The sequence below is a fragment of the Notamacropus eugenii genome, chromosome 1 (genome assembly GCF_028372415.1).
Source record: "Notamacropus eugenii isolate mMacEug1 chromosome 1, mMacEug1.pri_v2, whole genome shotgun sequence".
NCBI classification, from domain to species: Eukaryota; Metazoa; Chordata; class Mammalia; order Diprotodontia; family Macropodidae; genus Notamacropus; species Notamacropus eugenii.
The window spans coordinates 744,125,453-744,140,332 of record NC_092872.1 but is presented as its reverse complement, the minus strand read 5'-3'; the positions used below and the strand labels follow the sequence as shown (position 1 = coordinate 744,140,332).

Genomic DNA, 14,880 nt, shown 5'->3' with positions numbered 1-14,880 from the left:
TCAGAATCAGAAGATTTAAGCATAACTTCTGACTCTATTGCTTATTACTGCCTGTGCGACCTTAAAGCAACTCATTTATTTTCTCTGAACCTCAGTTTCTTGATCTATAAAATGAAGGGGTTGGTATCAATGACCATTCAGTTCTTTCCAGGTCCTAATCTATGTTTTCATCACAAGATTCATGTACCTATTTCTTACTTGGGAATCTTCTTTTCCACACTACCCTATCCAACCAATAGTATCATCATATGAATGCTACGATTTAACACAAAGAGCAACACCTTCAAATGGGGTTTTTAAATAAATAGGCAGTGGGCTGGATCTGGTCCACCAGTCATGATTTATCAGCCTGTGCTCTGGAGTAATAGCTCCATCATTTGGATAAATCACTTAAATCTCTATGCCTTAGTTTCTCCCTTGTAAAAAGAGGGTTTGGGATCCTCAATATGGTTCATGGTTCCTCCTATATACATTCATGTGACTTGCTTTTAAGACTTCTTGACCACCCTGATCACTTTCCTAGGACATATTACAATAGGCCAGTGTCCCTACAAGCGAACATAAATGTGGTCTAAACAGAGCTGAATCTCCTCTAAGGCCTATCCTGCCCTTGGTTCTGGGCACCACACTTCTGTCCCTCTAGCCCAAATTCCCCTAAACATGTAGGACACTGCTGCTGATTCAGAGCACATGAATGATCTAGTCATTTCTTCCCCCATGGGGTATTTGTGTTCATAGAGGTTAAAAAAAGACTGCAACTAGACCAAAGCAATAATCCAGGCCTGGACACTTTCCTCTACTAAATGGAATCTTATCTGATTCAGCCCAGTTTGGCCTGTTTGAGTTCTCTTTGGATTCTCAATCTGGTAACCACTCCATTAGCTAGTGCTCTCTTACAAAAAGGGCACAATCTGAAGAACTTTCATTTGAAGGTTTGAAGTGAGAGAACCCAGCTCTTAATTTGCCTATAGCTTCTACATTCTCCTCTTAGCTCAGAGATCTTGACAAGGGAGCCCCTCAAATACATTAAGAGAGTTCCTGTGTTCCTCACTAAGCTCTCTCTTGCACAGCCTAAACAATACCAGTTGCCTTCCCCTAATCCTCATATAGAATACATGGTTCACCAGCTCCTTTACTATCACGACTGCCTTGTCCTACACACTCTCTGGCTAATCAATGTCCCTTCTGGAAATGAGGTGACAAAATGGGAAACATGTCCTAATCCTGTCTAATGAAACCAGAATGCCCTGTTGCCCTGGAATATCTTTTCTCAGTAATGGCTAACTGCTGGGTTTTTACATTTTGTGAAAGAAGTTCCCACAGAAAATTTGGAAACATTCCTCTTCCTCAACTTTCCCTGAACATGATGAATAAAAGGTTTTACTTTACACACATAGGAACAATTTTCACATATGACTATTCAGGAAAATATATCACTTCTTTCATGGTGCAGAATGAACTCCTTTCTGTCCATCATCTGGGCAGCCCACTGATATATACAAATGAACATTCTCAAATTGGGTAATCAAAATATAGTCTATCTATGAGACTCTCCAGCTATATCAAACAATTATTATTAAGCACATACTAAGTGACAGACATTACTCTGGGAGCTAGGTATATGAAATACTAAAGCAAGACGGTACCTGAAGGCAGGGACTGTGTCTTATGGATAAACTTCTACTATCAGTTAAAAATTAAGTATGTTAAAGAAAAATTAACTTGAGGCTTTGTCTTAACTTAGTAAGAAGTGAAGAAACTTTTTTAAAAAAGAAACAACAGTCATAGAGAGAAAGTGAAAGTTATTCTAAAAAGTGTGTGCCAAAATCAAATGTCTTAAGATTTCCAGATAGTTCGAGAGTAGAAAGTGAGGCTGGTGACCTTGCACAGCCCTCCCTTACTCCAAACAAAGTCAAATGCAAGTCATGCCATCACTTTTCTGATATCATGGTCTTTTTCTAGAACGAAAGACAAACACAACCTGTGAGCAGACCAAGCTGCCTGAATGGGGACCCAGTTAGCTGGGTAACTCGGCTCATCTTCTTTCAATCTCTCCCTCACCCCTCCTCCTCCTCTCCAAAAGAAGGTAAATTTCGATGATCAGAAGCTGCCCAGTTAACTTGAGGTTTACTGGCTAAATTTCTTTCTTTCCTTTTCTTTCCTTCCCTAAAACCTTAGACCCACAGTGCACTCTGTTTTGGACCCTCCTGGCTTAGAGTGAATGTCAACAACCCTGAGGCTCCTGCCCCTCCCAGATCTATTCATTTTTTTTTTCTTTTCTATTTAAAGGGGCCATCCCCAACTACTTTTTAAAGAGGTCTATTCACTGAATGGGCATTACCTCACTTGAAGTGAATACCTGAAAAGGCCTTAGCCTAAAAGGCCAAGGTCTCCCATTGCATCCTGGGTCATCTCTAGTCATACTGATGAATATCTGGTCACTGGATCCAGATGGCTCAGGAGGAGAAAGTAAGATTAGTACAGCCCTCCCTCACTCAAAACAAAGTCAAGTGCAAGTCATGTCATCATTTCTCTAATGTCATGGTCCTCTTCAAAAATGAAGGACGAACACAATATTACCCAAATGAGCATGGTTTCCAACAATATGGTACTTAGCCCACAGGGAATATTTAACCAAGATTCTATCTTCTTACTCTCACAATAATTGTAAGAAATGTTTTGCTTACCATTGGTAGATAATAAAAATTGAGCAGCATTTTTCTGAGGCAACCACCTAATCTTGTTGATCTTTTCTTCAATTTCTAAACTTTTCAAGTAGTCAAACTCAGGTTCATGGCTCTGGAAGGTGCTGTAAACATTGTATTCTCCTCTGCTATGCGTTTGGGTTTTGTTCTAAAATATAAAGAAAGATATTCTGATGACTCTACTAAGGTTTTAGAATAATCTTTGCAACAAGGTAAATTTAATATATTTTTTTCAGTTATAGAAGACTTTTAAGCAAGTTTCAACAAGTAGTCAATACAGTTTCAAAACATGCTCACCTCCACCACAACACTGGGATGTTTTATTTTTAAAAATCTACGTAGAAATGTGATTCTAATGGAAATACTTTAATTACTCGAATTTTGCCTTTTTATCATTTAGCATTTTTAAAAATTATTCTGAATAAAAGAGAAGAATACTTTGTGGAATTCTAGAATATTCTAGCTGGATGAAGACCCTGAATGAACACTGTGTATGTCATTGCTTAGATTAGCAAAAATGAGATTAGAAAGTTAATCAGGCAAAAACTTAATTACAATCGTTTTTTTCAGATAATTTTACAATCAATTCCCCAACTATCTAATATGCGGTTTACTCCTATTCTTTTATTCACTTTTCTGTGTCTGCCTTAGACTACTGCACAGCTGACAAGGCTTCCTCACAGCTGCTGAGAAATGCATCTGATCTGATTAGCAGCCAAACTGAAGATTTCAAATTAGCCAAAGGCTTTCTTTCTTAATCAATAACTGAGCTAATTCAGGGTGCTATCTATGTACGCGTTCCATACTCAGTTAATTTTAAAAGGTAGTTCACTAGTTACAACAATGGACTATTACAATACTGCTCAAATGAAAATGCTCAGATACGATGTTATTCAAAGTCAGCTACTGATAAATGCACAAATGGAGAAACTGAGTTGGACAACAGTGAATACAGATGAAGCCAAAATGGCATGGAAGCAAGTTTATCTTGAGCTTCATACACAGTAGGCCTGTGAGTTATCTGTCAGCTTGGAGATGTGAAAGGTCCTGTCCAGGATGGGTAGGCTACTAAACATTAGAGAGGGAGATTGCCTGGAAGCTAGTACTCTGGCCATTAAATCAGGTTGTCTTTTTCCTTTTAGTTTTGAATAATACATACATACAAAAAGAAGGCATTAACAAATAGTTGAATTATGTGAGTGCTGAAATGCAAAAAATACACCCTAAATCACTTTTTTTTTTTTAACATGTTATAGAGTTTAGGTGGTCTAACAGCAAGAGAACTGAAGATTGGTCAAGACTCGAGCTCTGACCCTCACTTGCACTGTGCCCCTGACTAAACCATTTCAACTCTCTGGGAAGACTTGTGCACTAAGTCCAGCACTGCTTGTGATATATCCTGGTGGGAAGCATTCCTCGGACTAACAAGTGCTATATTTTGTTTCGACACAATGAAGACTTCCCAACACCTAAGACGATGCTTCTTAAAATGTACATTTAGAATGTTGGGGAGGGGAGTAAAAAACTCTTAAATGTTAAAAATAATTGGACCATATTCTTCAGCTATAAAGGTCCATCTATGGCTCTGAGCTAGAGCTCAGATAACTCTCCATGCTGATCTCTTTATGTCGATCATTTGACTTGCATTTTTTATTCCGAATCAATTTACAAGAAATATGCCCTCTTCCTACATATCATTCACTGACACATTTCTATTCACAATTCCTCTAGGAGCGAAGCAGTGCCTGCATTCTCAGGGTTTCCAATAATTCACGTTCCTCATATTTTTGCATGTTTACTTGTTTGATGGGGATGAAGTGATGCCTCAGTGTCATTTCTGACCACGTTAGCCTTAAAAACTGACCAACAGTGAGATTTTTGAGCATATAAATTCAAAACCAAAGTCTTATGACTTTAAGTCTTTAAGATTTAATAAAGGATAGATTAACATTATAATCTAGCTAAAATTTTATCAAAGAGAATATAAATTAAGCTTAGTTAATAACAACTTCACTTTTTTCTTTAATCACAAAACATTGTTTTTGGTAAGAATCTGCAATTACCCAAAACGCGGTAAAAATTTAAAATAGTAATTCTGCCAAGTGACCACTAGGTGGTACTAATAAAAACAGCACATTGTCTCTCTCTTCCTAGTGGCCTTGAAGTGTGAGTAAGGATAAAGATGAGGGAAATTAGTGACACAATGGACTGCACCTGAGAGTCAGAAAAATGTGGGCTCCCATTCTGCCCTGGGCCACATCTCGGAGACTCAGGTAACTCTCTAAGAGCACACAGATTCTCACAAAGGCATGATCTCATAGACACCACTTCTCTTATGTGGGAATTTCCCTGTCTTGCCAAGTTTCCTCTTCCTATCCATCGTGAAAGGAGACTAAGGGACACACAGGTGGCATTTCCCAGGTGTGGAACAGCAGCAGCTCTGTGTGGCTTTCACCGTATTAGACACACCATATCTACTAGAGACCATTAACCATCAGCAGACAGCAAGAAAACAGAAATCTCCAAGACAAATCTCTCTTAATTCCCTATCTTAAAATATAAGGATATCAACTGAAAGGATGAATGGATATCAATAAGCTTTAATTAAGCACAGATCTGCTGGTACTGGGCAAGACAGTGTGGCTACAAAGACAAAGAGTTAATCCCCAGGGAAGACAACAGGGCACAACCCAATATCTACAAAATTAAGAGAAAGAATACAAAGGAGCAGAACATGAGGCCATATGGGAGGAGGAGTAAAGGCTTCATGTCAAAAGTGCTGTGTGTTACACCTTGAAGGAAGACAGTGATCTGAAGAGGTGAAGAAGGTGCTAAGTAAGGGGTGTACAGGAGGGCACGGGGCTGGCCAGGCTGGGAAGGGCTTGAAAAACAGGAGTCTGACATTTTAAATAAGAGATGCAAGAAGTAAGACTGTGCTGAAGAAAATGCTTTAGTAGCAGCATAGATGAAGGATGGAAGTGGGGACAGACTTGAGGCAGGGGGAACAATTAGGAAGCCATTCCATCATTTAAGCAAGAAGGGATAAGGATCAGAAGCAAAGGGGAGGCTGGGAGGAGAGAGAAAGGGCAAAGCAAGAGATGCAGATGCAGAAAAAGCAAAATCTTAAAACCAAGGGAGAATGAGGAATCTAGGAGAACATGAGAAAGGACAAACAGTGGGTGGTACCTTCAACAGAAAAGAAACAAGTTACGAAGAGGCTGGTTCTGATGGTAAACACAATGGGTTCAATTTTGAATATTCTGAGGGTCTCAGAGAGAGTCTGGGGAACACTCACTATTAGGAGACAGGATCTGGATAATGAGTAAGCAAAGGAGAAATAGGAGGGAAGAGAATAGTAGAAGAAAAACCCAGAAAGCAGAAATTAATAGACAGTTCAAACAACAGAGTGGTTAAGAAGGATGAAGGCTGAGCAAAGACCATCCGATTTGTACAGTAGACAAGGAGTCAGCAAAGATCCGGTTTCAAATCTTGTCTCACCTCCTTCATCAGCTGTGTGACCATGAACCAAGTCACTTCACTTCTCTAACCATCTTCTTTACTCACCCATAGAAGAGGCTGTTGTGAGGATCAGCTGAGATAACATACATAAAAGCCTTCATAAAGCTCAAGTGCTACTTAAACTTGAGCAGTCATTCTTACTACACTGATGTCTGCTGCACAAAAAGGGAGAACACAACTCTTCTGCCTTTGCCAATACGATGGTAAACTGATGATGATGAAGATTCAGGTTCCTCAGCCTGTCCTGAAGGTCCTTCTGAGCCAATCATCATGCTCAGAATTGCTTTACTGGTCAATCATTTACTGCTTGTCTATTTTGTACCTGTCATTATGCTAAGTGCTATGGCACGAGAGAAACAACAAAAATCAATCCCTGTCCACAAAGACTGGACAAGCTAATTAAGCTAAATGGGGGAGAGAGTATCAGGAATAAAGCAATCTATGAATAAGAAAACATCAAATAAGAAAACAGTTTGAAAAACTACACATGATGAAAACATAAAATACTAAAATATGTGGAAAGAAAAAAGAAAATAACAACTCTCTAGCACAGGTAGCTTACGATTTCTGGGAGAATTTGTTTCCAAAATGAGAAAGCAGATTTCACATTCTAATGTTAAAGTTTAAAATACATGCATATAGGCACGAAATGTAACTGTTTTCCAATAAAGAAGAGTACTAATCCTCAAGTCCAGGGTCCATTGTAACATGCAGTGTGAAGAATTGGGGTAGTTTAAGGGAGAAAAGCCTCAAGCAACAAGTGACACAAGAAGAATGCAGGAAGTTCCCAGAGAAATAATAGAAAGCTAATTCTCTATGTCGAAGAGTGTCCCAATTCTCAGACAAATAGTAATCTGATATATAGATATTTTCTTAACTAGTTTACTTAAACACAGCACGTCACCCTTCCTTACTGAGCTAATTTTTCCAACCGTAAAAGAATGAGAGGAGAAAAGTAAAATGGGTTTTAGAGAACTGGCTCTAGAGCTGCTCAAGCAGATGCTCCTGTTTTGAACTAGAGCAGAACACAACAACCAACTTCATCATGACACTGAGTCATCAAGAAAAGATTATGAAAGAGGCAAAAAGTATAAAATATTTATAAAATACTACCACTAAAATGGTTAAAACAGGTGATTGGCATTTGATAGACTAAACTTCAATGGCCTGGAAAATTCATTACCCAAGGCCACCAGATAAATAAAGTTTTATAGAAATGGCAGCAACTGCTAAATAACCATGCCTTGTAATTCATATATAAACACAAAGATTTAAATAATCTCATCCCCCAGAAACTCACAAAAGTAGTACCCCCTGTCTTTAGCAATCCCTGCCCCCCAACCCCATGCTGAAAAGAAAGAAAAGAGAAATACACACCAGCAACTTTCTAAGAAGACCATGTAAGCCACAGAATGCCACGGACTGCAGCATGTGTGACCATCTGTTTATTTCCAACGTAATGGTGAACTCCCACATCCTCGGATCAGTCTAGGCCCCTTCAATGAGCTAAGTCATGACTGACATAATAAAACAAAAGGGCTCCAAGTACACACTAAACAATCTTGCCGTACTAGAATTCTACTTTATGTACATATTTATTATTTTTCCCTCCCCACAGAAGTACTACTCACTCTCCTCTCCCTTTTTCACGACTCCTATTACAAGGAATGATGTTCAGAAAAATTTTTACAGGGAAATGTAATAAACTCGGGTACCCCCCCACCATAAGACCTAAAAGGATGAAATCACTGGCTCAAAGGCATGGTCTTATTGGACAATAAGAGACCTCTGGGTCTCTCCCAAACCATTCCAATGCCCTCTGCACATGGGTGGACTGTGGTGATCACCTCAAAGAATTCAACTTTGTGTTCCAAGGAGGAGGGAGAGGCAGAAAGAGCTATCACTATCATCATGAGAGGTAGGTACAAACACTCCCATTTTACAGATGAGGAAACGGAAGATTCAATAAGTGATTGACCCAAGGTCACACAACTTATACTGGTATCCGAACCCTGATTCTCCTGATTCCAAGTCTGCCTCACTAATTCATCAAACATTTATTAAATACTTCCTCTGCTGGTACTGGGGATACAGGGACAAAAATGAAACTGGGCCTACTCTTAAGGAGCTGACATTCTCTGAGAGTTAAAAAATACAGGCTCACAAATGACAAGTTGGAAGGGTCCGTCAGCTTCCACCCAGTTCACAGATGAAGAGCCTCAGAGCTGCAGAAGCAGTGACCTGGTTCCAAAGGCAAGTGGCCCTGGATGTTCTGACAGCCAAGCCAAGGGTCTTTAACGCCATCTTGCTCCTCAACATTATTATTCAGGAAAATACAAAATAATCGAGGGGCATCACATGCACATGAGAGTATCAAGGCCCTCAAGGAGGAGCTGCCACTTGAACTCAGCCTAGAAGAAAACAAAGGCAGTTGATCAGGTAGTCAGTATGAGCCAGACAGTACGTACTCAGGATAAAAAGAAAAGCAAGACAGTCCTGCCCTCAAGGAGCTCCCAATCTAAAGGGGGAGGAGGCAAGACAACATATAGACAAGCTAAAGACAGGATAAACCAGAAATAATGTCCAAGAGAGGGCACTAGCATTAAAAGAGCCTTAGGAAAGGCTTCAGCAGAAAAGTCACAGCTGTGGAAGAAAAGCATTCTAATCAAGAGGGAGAGCCAGTAAGAGTATCTTGTTACGAGGAAAAGAAAGAAAGCCACTGAAGAAAGATTATTCTTTTCTTTTCTTTTTTTGGGGGGAGAGGGGGTGAGCAGAATGCAGGACAAAGGTTATGAGGGGCTTTGAATGCCAGACAAAGGATTTTATAATTGGTCCTGAAGGTGATAAGGGAGTCCCTGGAGTTTACTGAATGCCTGCCATGGCCAGACTTGCACTTCAGGAAGATCATTTTAACAAATGAGCGGAGAATGGACTGGGATGGGGAAGGGCTATTGCAACAGTCAGGCCTGAACCAGGATGGTGGCAGGATCAGAACAAAGACGGGGGCAGAAGGCCAGAAATGGTATGAAGACAAAATCAACAGTTTGGATGTGGAGATGAGAGAGGGGAATCAGGGATGACACCTAGGTTTCAGCCCCAAATGTTGGGCCTCTCAATAGTAGCAGGGAAGATATTACCCTAGGAAAAGGGGAGGGGGGGAGGGAGAGATGGATAAGAGTTTTGCATGTGTTTAGTTTAAGATGTCTATGGGATACATGAACGGAGGTCAACAGAAAGGTTGGGGGAAGATGAGTAGATCTGAGAAGCAACATCACAGAAATTTTAACTGAATCCATGGAAGCTGGTGGAGAAGAGGAGGGTTTGTAGGAGACCCATGGTGAGCAGGTGTGACCTGGATCAAGATTTAGCAAAGGATATCAAGGAGTGATCAGATAGGTAGGAGAATTAGGAGAGAATGGTGACAGGAAAACCTAAAGAGAAGAGAATTCAAGAAGGATAATAAGGCTTTGAGAAAAGGCCACTGGATCTGACAATTAAGACACCACTGCTAACTCTGGAGAAAGCAGCTTCAGTTGAAAGCTGAGACTGGAAATCCCACTACAGAGAGTTCAGAAGAGGAAGTGGAGGCACCTGTCATCAGTAGCCTTCTTCAGGAGTTTAGCCATGAGGGGGAACAGAGATGGGTAGGAATTTGGATGAGCTAGAAAAATCACTTATTAGCAGCTTATTACGTAAGCTAGAAGGAGAGGAAACAGCTCCAGGACGTTCTGACAAAAAAACAGGTGCTCCAAAGAAAGTCCAGGCCCTACTCCACTCCCCACATTGCCAACCAACTTGAGGTGATGACACCAGACACAGAGAGGTCACTTGATGAATGCGTCTTCCTGGATCTTCCATGGCTCTCAGGGACATCAGGGAACTAGATAGGCAATAAAGGAACCAGGCTGAAAGGGCTGGTGGAAGCCAAGCTGGGGCCAGCCTTCAATCCCAAAGAATTTGTATCTGATTCCTGCAGCTAACAAAGAGCCTCTATAACTTCCTGAATAGGTAGGAACCTGTCAGACCTGGGCACTGGCAGCCCCTTCAAGAAAGAAAGGACATCAACTAAGACACTGCTGCAATAGTCTGGGTAGCAACCTTCTCTAATCCGTCCTTCACACCATGAAGGTGGTTGTTCTCATGCACGTGTCCCTCACATGTATATCTTCTGCTGCTCATCAGAGAACAAGAAAGCAAGTGCTGCTGTGCCAAGGGCCCCTCATGCCCTATTACAGGAGTTCAGAAATGGAGAATCCCTATCAGATGATGATCAAAACCACTCTTGCAGATCTGCAAAAAATAGGATACACTTGTATTCACCTCTTCTACAAAAAGTCACTAATACCCCGCCAAGGACCATGTTTGCTGTTACTGGATTTAACTCTAAGAAATGGATTCCAGAATTATGGCTTCATTTCCCTCAAACCTGCCACTCTAGTTTTCTATAGGCTAAGTGCTCCAAAACTCTTGCCAGCCTGGCTATCCTGTACTGGATGCGCTTCAGGTTGTTAACACCCACCCTCCTCAAATGTAGAGAACAGAAATGAATGAAGAGACAAGCAAGGAGCAGAGGGTGACCGACAACATCGAAGGCTGTAGAGAAGTTAAGGAGGATGAGGGTTTAAAAAAGGCTACAGGATTTGGCAATTAAGAAGACTGTTAGCAACTCTGGAAAGCACAACTTTGATTGAATGCTGAGGTCTTTCTATGGAACCTACTTGCAAGAATGAGAAATATAGTGGAAAGAGCTCTCCACAATGTCCTTTACTATATAATCAAGCCAAGCCTTTGGACATTCTAGGTTAACAGAGGCTATTTTAATTTTCCATCTTCTACGTCAGAGTCTGTAATTCCATATATTAGTTGCAGACGTACAGCCCAATAAACAAATAAGTCACTATTTCCAGAACTTCAAATAGTCCTAGCACAAAAAAAGGCTAAGTTTTCTGATTCAATTACAAAAATTAATCTAAAATTAAAATAAATATCAATGCTTTAAAATGAAACGTTAATCTTCCAAAAATAAAACTTTACATGTGTCTATGAATTCTGTACAAAATGTCAAACCCACCAGTTTTCTAAGTTCTGAACTTATAGACATTTAAATTTTAACTACCTGAAATGATCAGTAAATGGTATTCTAGTAAATTTTAAGTTCTGATTAAATGAACTTTAACTGGAAATCCCCCCACAGATTTGAAGTTTGTTGAAAATCTTCCTAAACTGCATTTTAAAAGTTTCTTACTATTACTTTAAAAAATTGTACTACATATTCATAGGACTGTTGAAAAGACTCTGCAACAATCTAGTCCAACTGAGCCAATGTACAGTGTACTCACCTGCCACTATTAAATGTACTTGGTCATTCTTTGACAACTATGGTATTCAGAGCCTAACAGCCATCATTTTGAGTACCCAGGAACTGTACCAATAAGAAAATAAGGGCTACATATATTACACACACACACACACACACACACACACACACACACACACACAGAATATTATATGAGCGGGGGGGTTTACCTAAGCGTGAACTGATCTAAAGTGAAAAGAGCACTGGACCCAGGACTTTATAGATGGGAATCTCATACACTGAATGACCTTCAGCAATTCCCTTACTCACCTATAAAATCAAGGAGCTGGCCTAGATATCTTCTGCAGTCCCTTTCTAAGTCTAAAATTCTTGGACTGATGGCAGAGTAGTGTGTGATTTGGCGATGGGGAAGAGAATAACATGCCGATGCAAATTCATTAAATGCCCCAAACAGAAGTGAGCAAAAAAATTTCAAGGAACAATTTTATTCAATCTTGGCCAACTGAGGTTTTCTGGAATTTAGGCTTTATTGTACAGCAAGATATATAACACTACATAAAGCCTAATCTTCCAGCCAGCAGGCAACACTAGGAAACAAATATGATATCTACTCAGGAAGCAAGTCTTGTTCCAGAAGAAACATAGCATCAACCATCTGATCATAGATCTCCTTTGATCTGGGGCAGCTGGGTGGCGCAGTGCATAGGGCCAGCCTTAAGTCTTCCTGAGTTCAAATGTCAGACACTTAACTGTATAATGCTGGGCAAGTCACTTAACCCTGTTTGCCTCAGTTTCCTCATCTGTAAAATGAAACTGAGTAGGAAATGGCAGGTCACTCCAGCATCTCTGCCAAGAAAACCAAATGGGGTCACAAAGAGTTGGAAACTGAACCACAACAGATGGAAGCTTCGAAGTCAACTAATCCAACCTCTTCACTTTAAAGGGGCCATGAAAGATGAGATGACTTGCCCAAGGTCACCAAGATCTATCAAAGACTAGATTTAAACCTAGGGACTTTGACTCTGTAGGTAGCAAGTTTTCTACCAAATCATTTCAGGGGAAGACAAACAGGTAAAAAAAAGAGAAAAGGCTGACAGGAGAGGAGGAAGGGATCTTAGAGATCAGCTCCTCATTTGGTTTGAATCCTCTTGCAGGAAGAGCTTTTCCAACGGCTTTCATGGATGGTGTTCCAAGGTTCTCTTGGAGTAAAGTCCAAGAGTGGGTATTCCACAATTCAAATCTACTGTTTAAAGGAGATCAATTTAAGGAGTACCTAAATAGGTTCTGTATAGAAAACAGAGTACTCAGTAATGGAAATGAGTCCAAACCCACTTCTCAATAAATCAAGGGCTGGACTAAGGTGACAAATGTTTGAAAATAAAGGAATGACAGGGCTAAAATTTTAAAAAGTAACAGTAAAAAGTTATTATAATCAGTTGATTAATCTTTAACATAATACACTAAAATATATTCTTGTTTCACAAAATAATAGGAAGAGAGAAGGTGGGGAAAGACCGCAGAGGGAAAAGGGATGCTATGGACACTGAAGACAAACTTTATGCTTCACTTGGTAATTTGGAGATGGTCAGCCGTTGTTGCCTTAGACAGCCAGGAAAAACAAGCTGTGGGCATAATCTAGTCACACTGCACATTTGTTCTGGGAACTCTACCACATAACTCAAGAAGATAACTGGTTTGAATCTATGATTTATTTCCAAATAAGACCATCTTTGATACAAGGGATTTTCATTCCTGCGTCATTTGGCAGAGTGTAGCATTATTCACTAGAGCACAACATAGCATTCAGAGAACCACCTTGAAGTCAATTCAGGGAAGCCTGAGCTCCTGAGCACTCAAAAATCCTTGTCAAGGGGTCACACAAGCAGAGGAAAAGACAACATGATTCTAGGTCCATAGAAGTTCCCCTGGAAAATCATGACCTATAATATACGAGTGGCAATCGTGAACAGTTAGACAAAGTTTCAAGGCAGAAATCCAGGTCTTGACCAATGTCTTTCATCACTTTAAAAACAGCCTTAAAAAGTACATTCACAATTAATTACTAAGTCCAGTGTGACTTAGAAAATCTCCACCAGTGGAACTGTTCCAGAACATGGTCATTTGGATCCTTTCTTTTTATGAGTGCCCATAATAGTATCTCTTTAGAATATTTTAGTAGAAAGAGGTTTAGAAAAACAGACACAGAGGAAACAACTGTTTTACAAAATATTCTGACTTTGGGATTTTCCTAAATATTCCAAGGCATTAATAAAAATGCAAACCACCTTACTTCTTTTAATTTCAGCATAGCAGACTTGCAAATATTGGGGGCAGGGAAGAGGACTAATACAGATTCTTCAACTATATAATTATCTATATGAATAAAATTAATCATGATCAAAAAAATGATCCCTTCTTTTCTTTAAAGTCATTATTTATTTCCCTTTGAACTAGATTTTAACAAACTTACCTAAAACCTCTCCCAAATGTAAAATGACCTCATTTTAAGGTGAAAGATTTCTAACCAAGTCTCTAATTAACTACTTATATTTGAAAGAGAAACAATACAAGACCTTCATTTAATGCTAGAGAATCAACTTTTAAGTCTGTGTTATCCAATGAGACAGGATTCTTTAAGAGACAAATGACAAAATGGACAAGGAAAAAACTTCAGTGATTATATTTATGCTCAAGATTTTAGCATAAAAAAGAATACTTCTTAGATTCCTGACCACAAATACATGTTCTTTTCTTCTGCCAAGGTCAATTCAAAAGAAAAATATAAATAAACATTCTTGGTGTTTGTGTATCTACCAGACACTATCAATCATTTCTTTTAACATGGAATTACCTACCTCACTGGGGTGTTGTGAGGATTAATTCATTAGTGTTTGTAAAGCACTTTGAGATCCTCAGGGTCAAAGGCGCTATAGAAGTGCAAAGTAGTAGTATTATTACCATGTCCTTGATTTCCATAAGGAATTTCCCAAGCCTTTAAAACCTCTACCCTGGAATCTGAACTGCGTCAGATCTAGCAGATTTCAGACAATTAACCCTGTCTTAGGCCCCCCCAATCAGAGCTGGACAGAAGGTAGAGAGTGCCCAGGGAACTTGGGGCTGTGCCTACAGCTTAATAAAATGGTCAAGCTTTACTCGTGGTCTGCAAAGGGAAGGACAGGGAAAACAAGGAGGCAAAGTCCCACTAAGTATGTTCCACATTTTGGTGGGAAATCATGTCAGTCTGGGAAGCAGGGCTCATTCTAGCTGCATCCTTTAGTTACAACATTTAATATGGTTTTAAGGCTGTTTGCTCTGTAAAACAAAAACTAGAGAAGCTTC

General features: G+C 39.7%; 1 protein-coding gene across 5 annotated transcripts in view; it reads right to left on the bottom strand.

Annotated features, from left to right (window-relative positions):
• PPP2R2A (protein phosphatase 2 regulatory subunit Balpha) overlaps window positions 1-14,880 on the bottom strand; it is an 89,655-nt gene that overhangs the window by 15,358 nt on the left and 59,417 nt on the right. For all 5 annotated transcript variants that reach the window (XM_072637929.1, XM_072637878.1, XM_072637991.1 and 2 more), the window contains one exon: window positions 2,688-2,853. In XM_072637929.1, coding sequence (XP_072494030.1) covers window positions 2,688-2,853 — 166 coding nt within the window. The remainder of the gene's footprint in view (window positions 1-2,687; window positions 2,854-14,880) is intronic.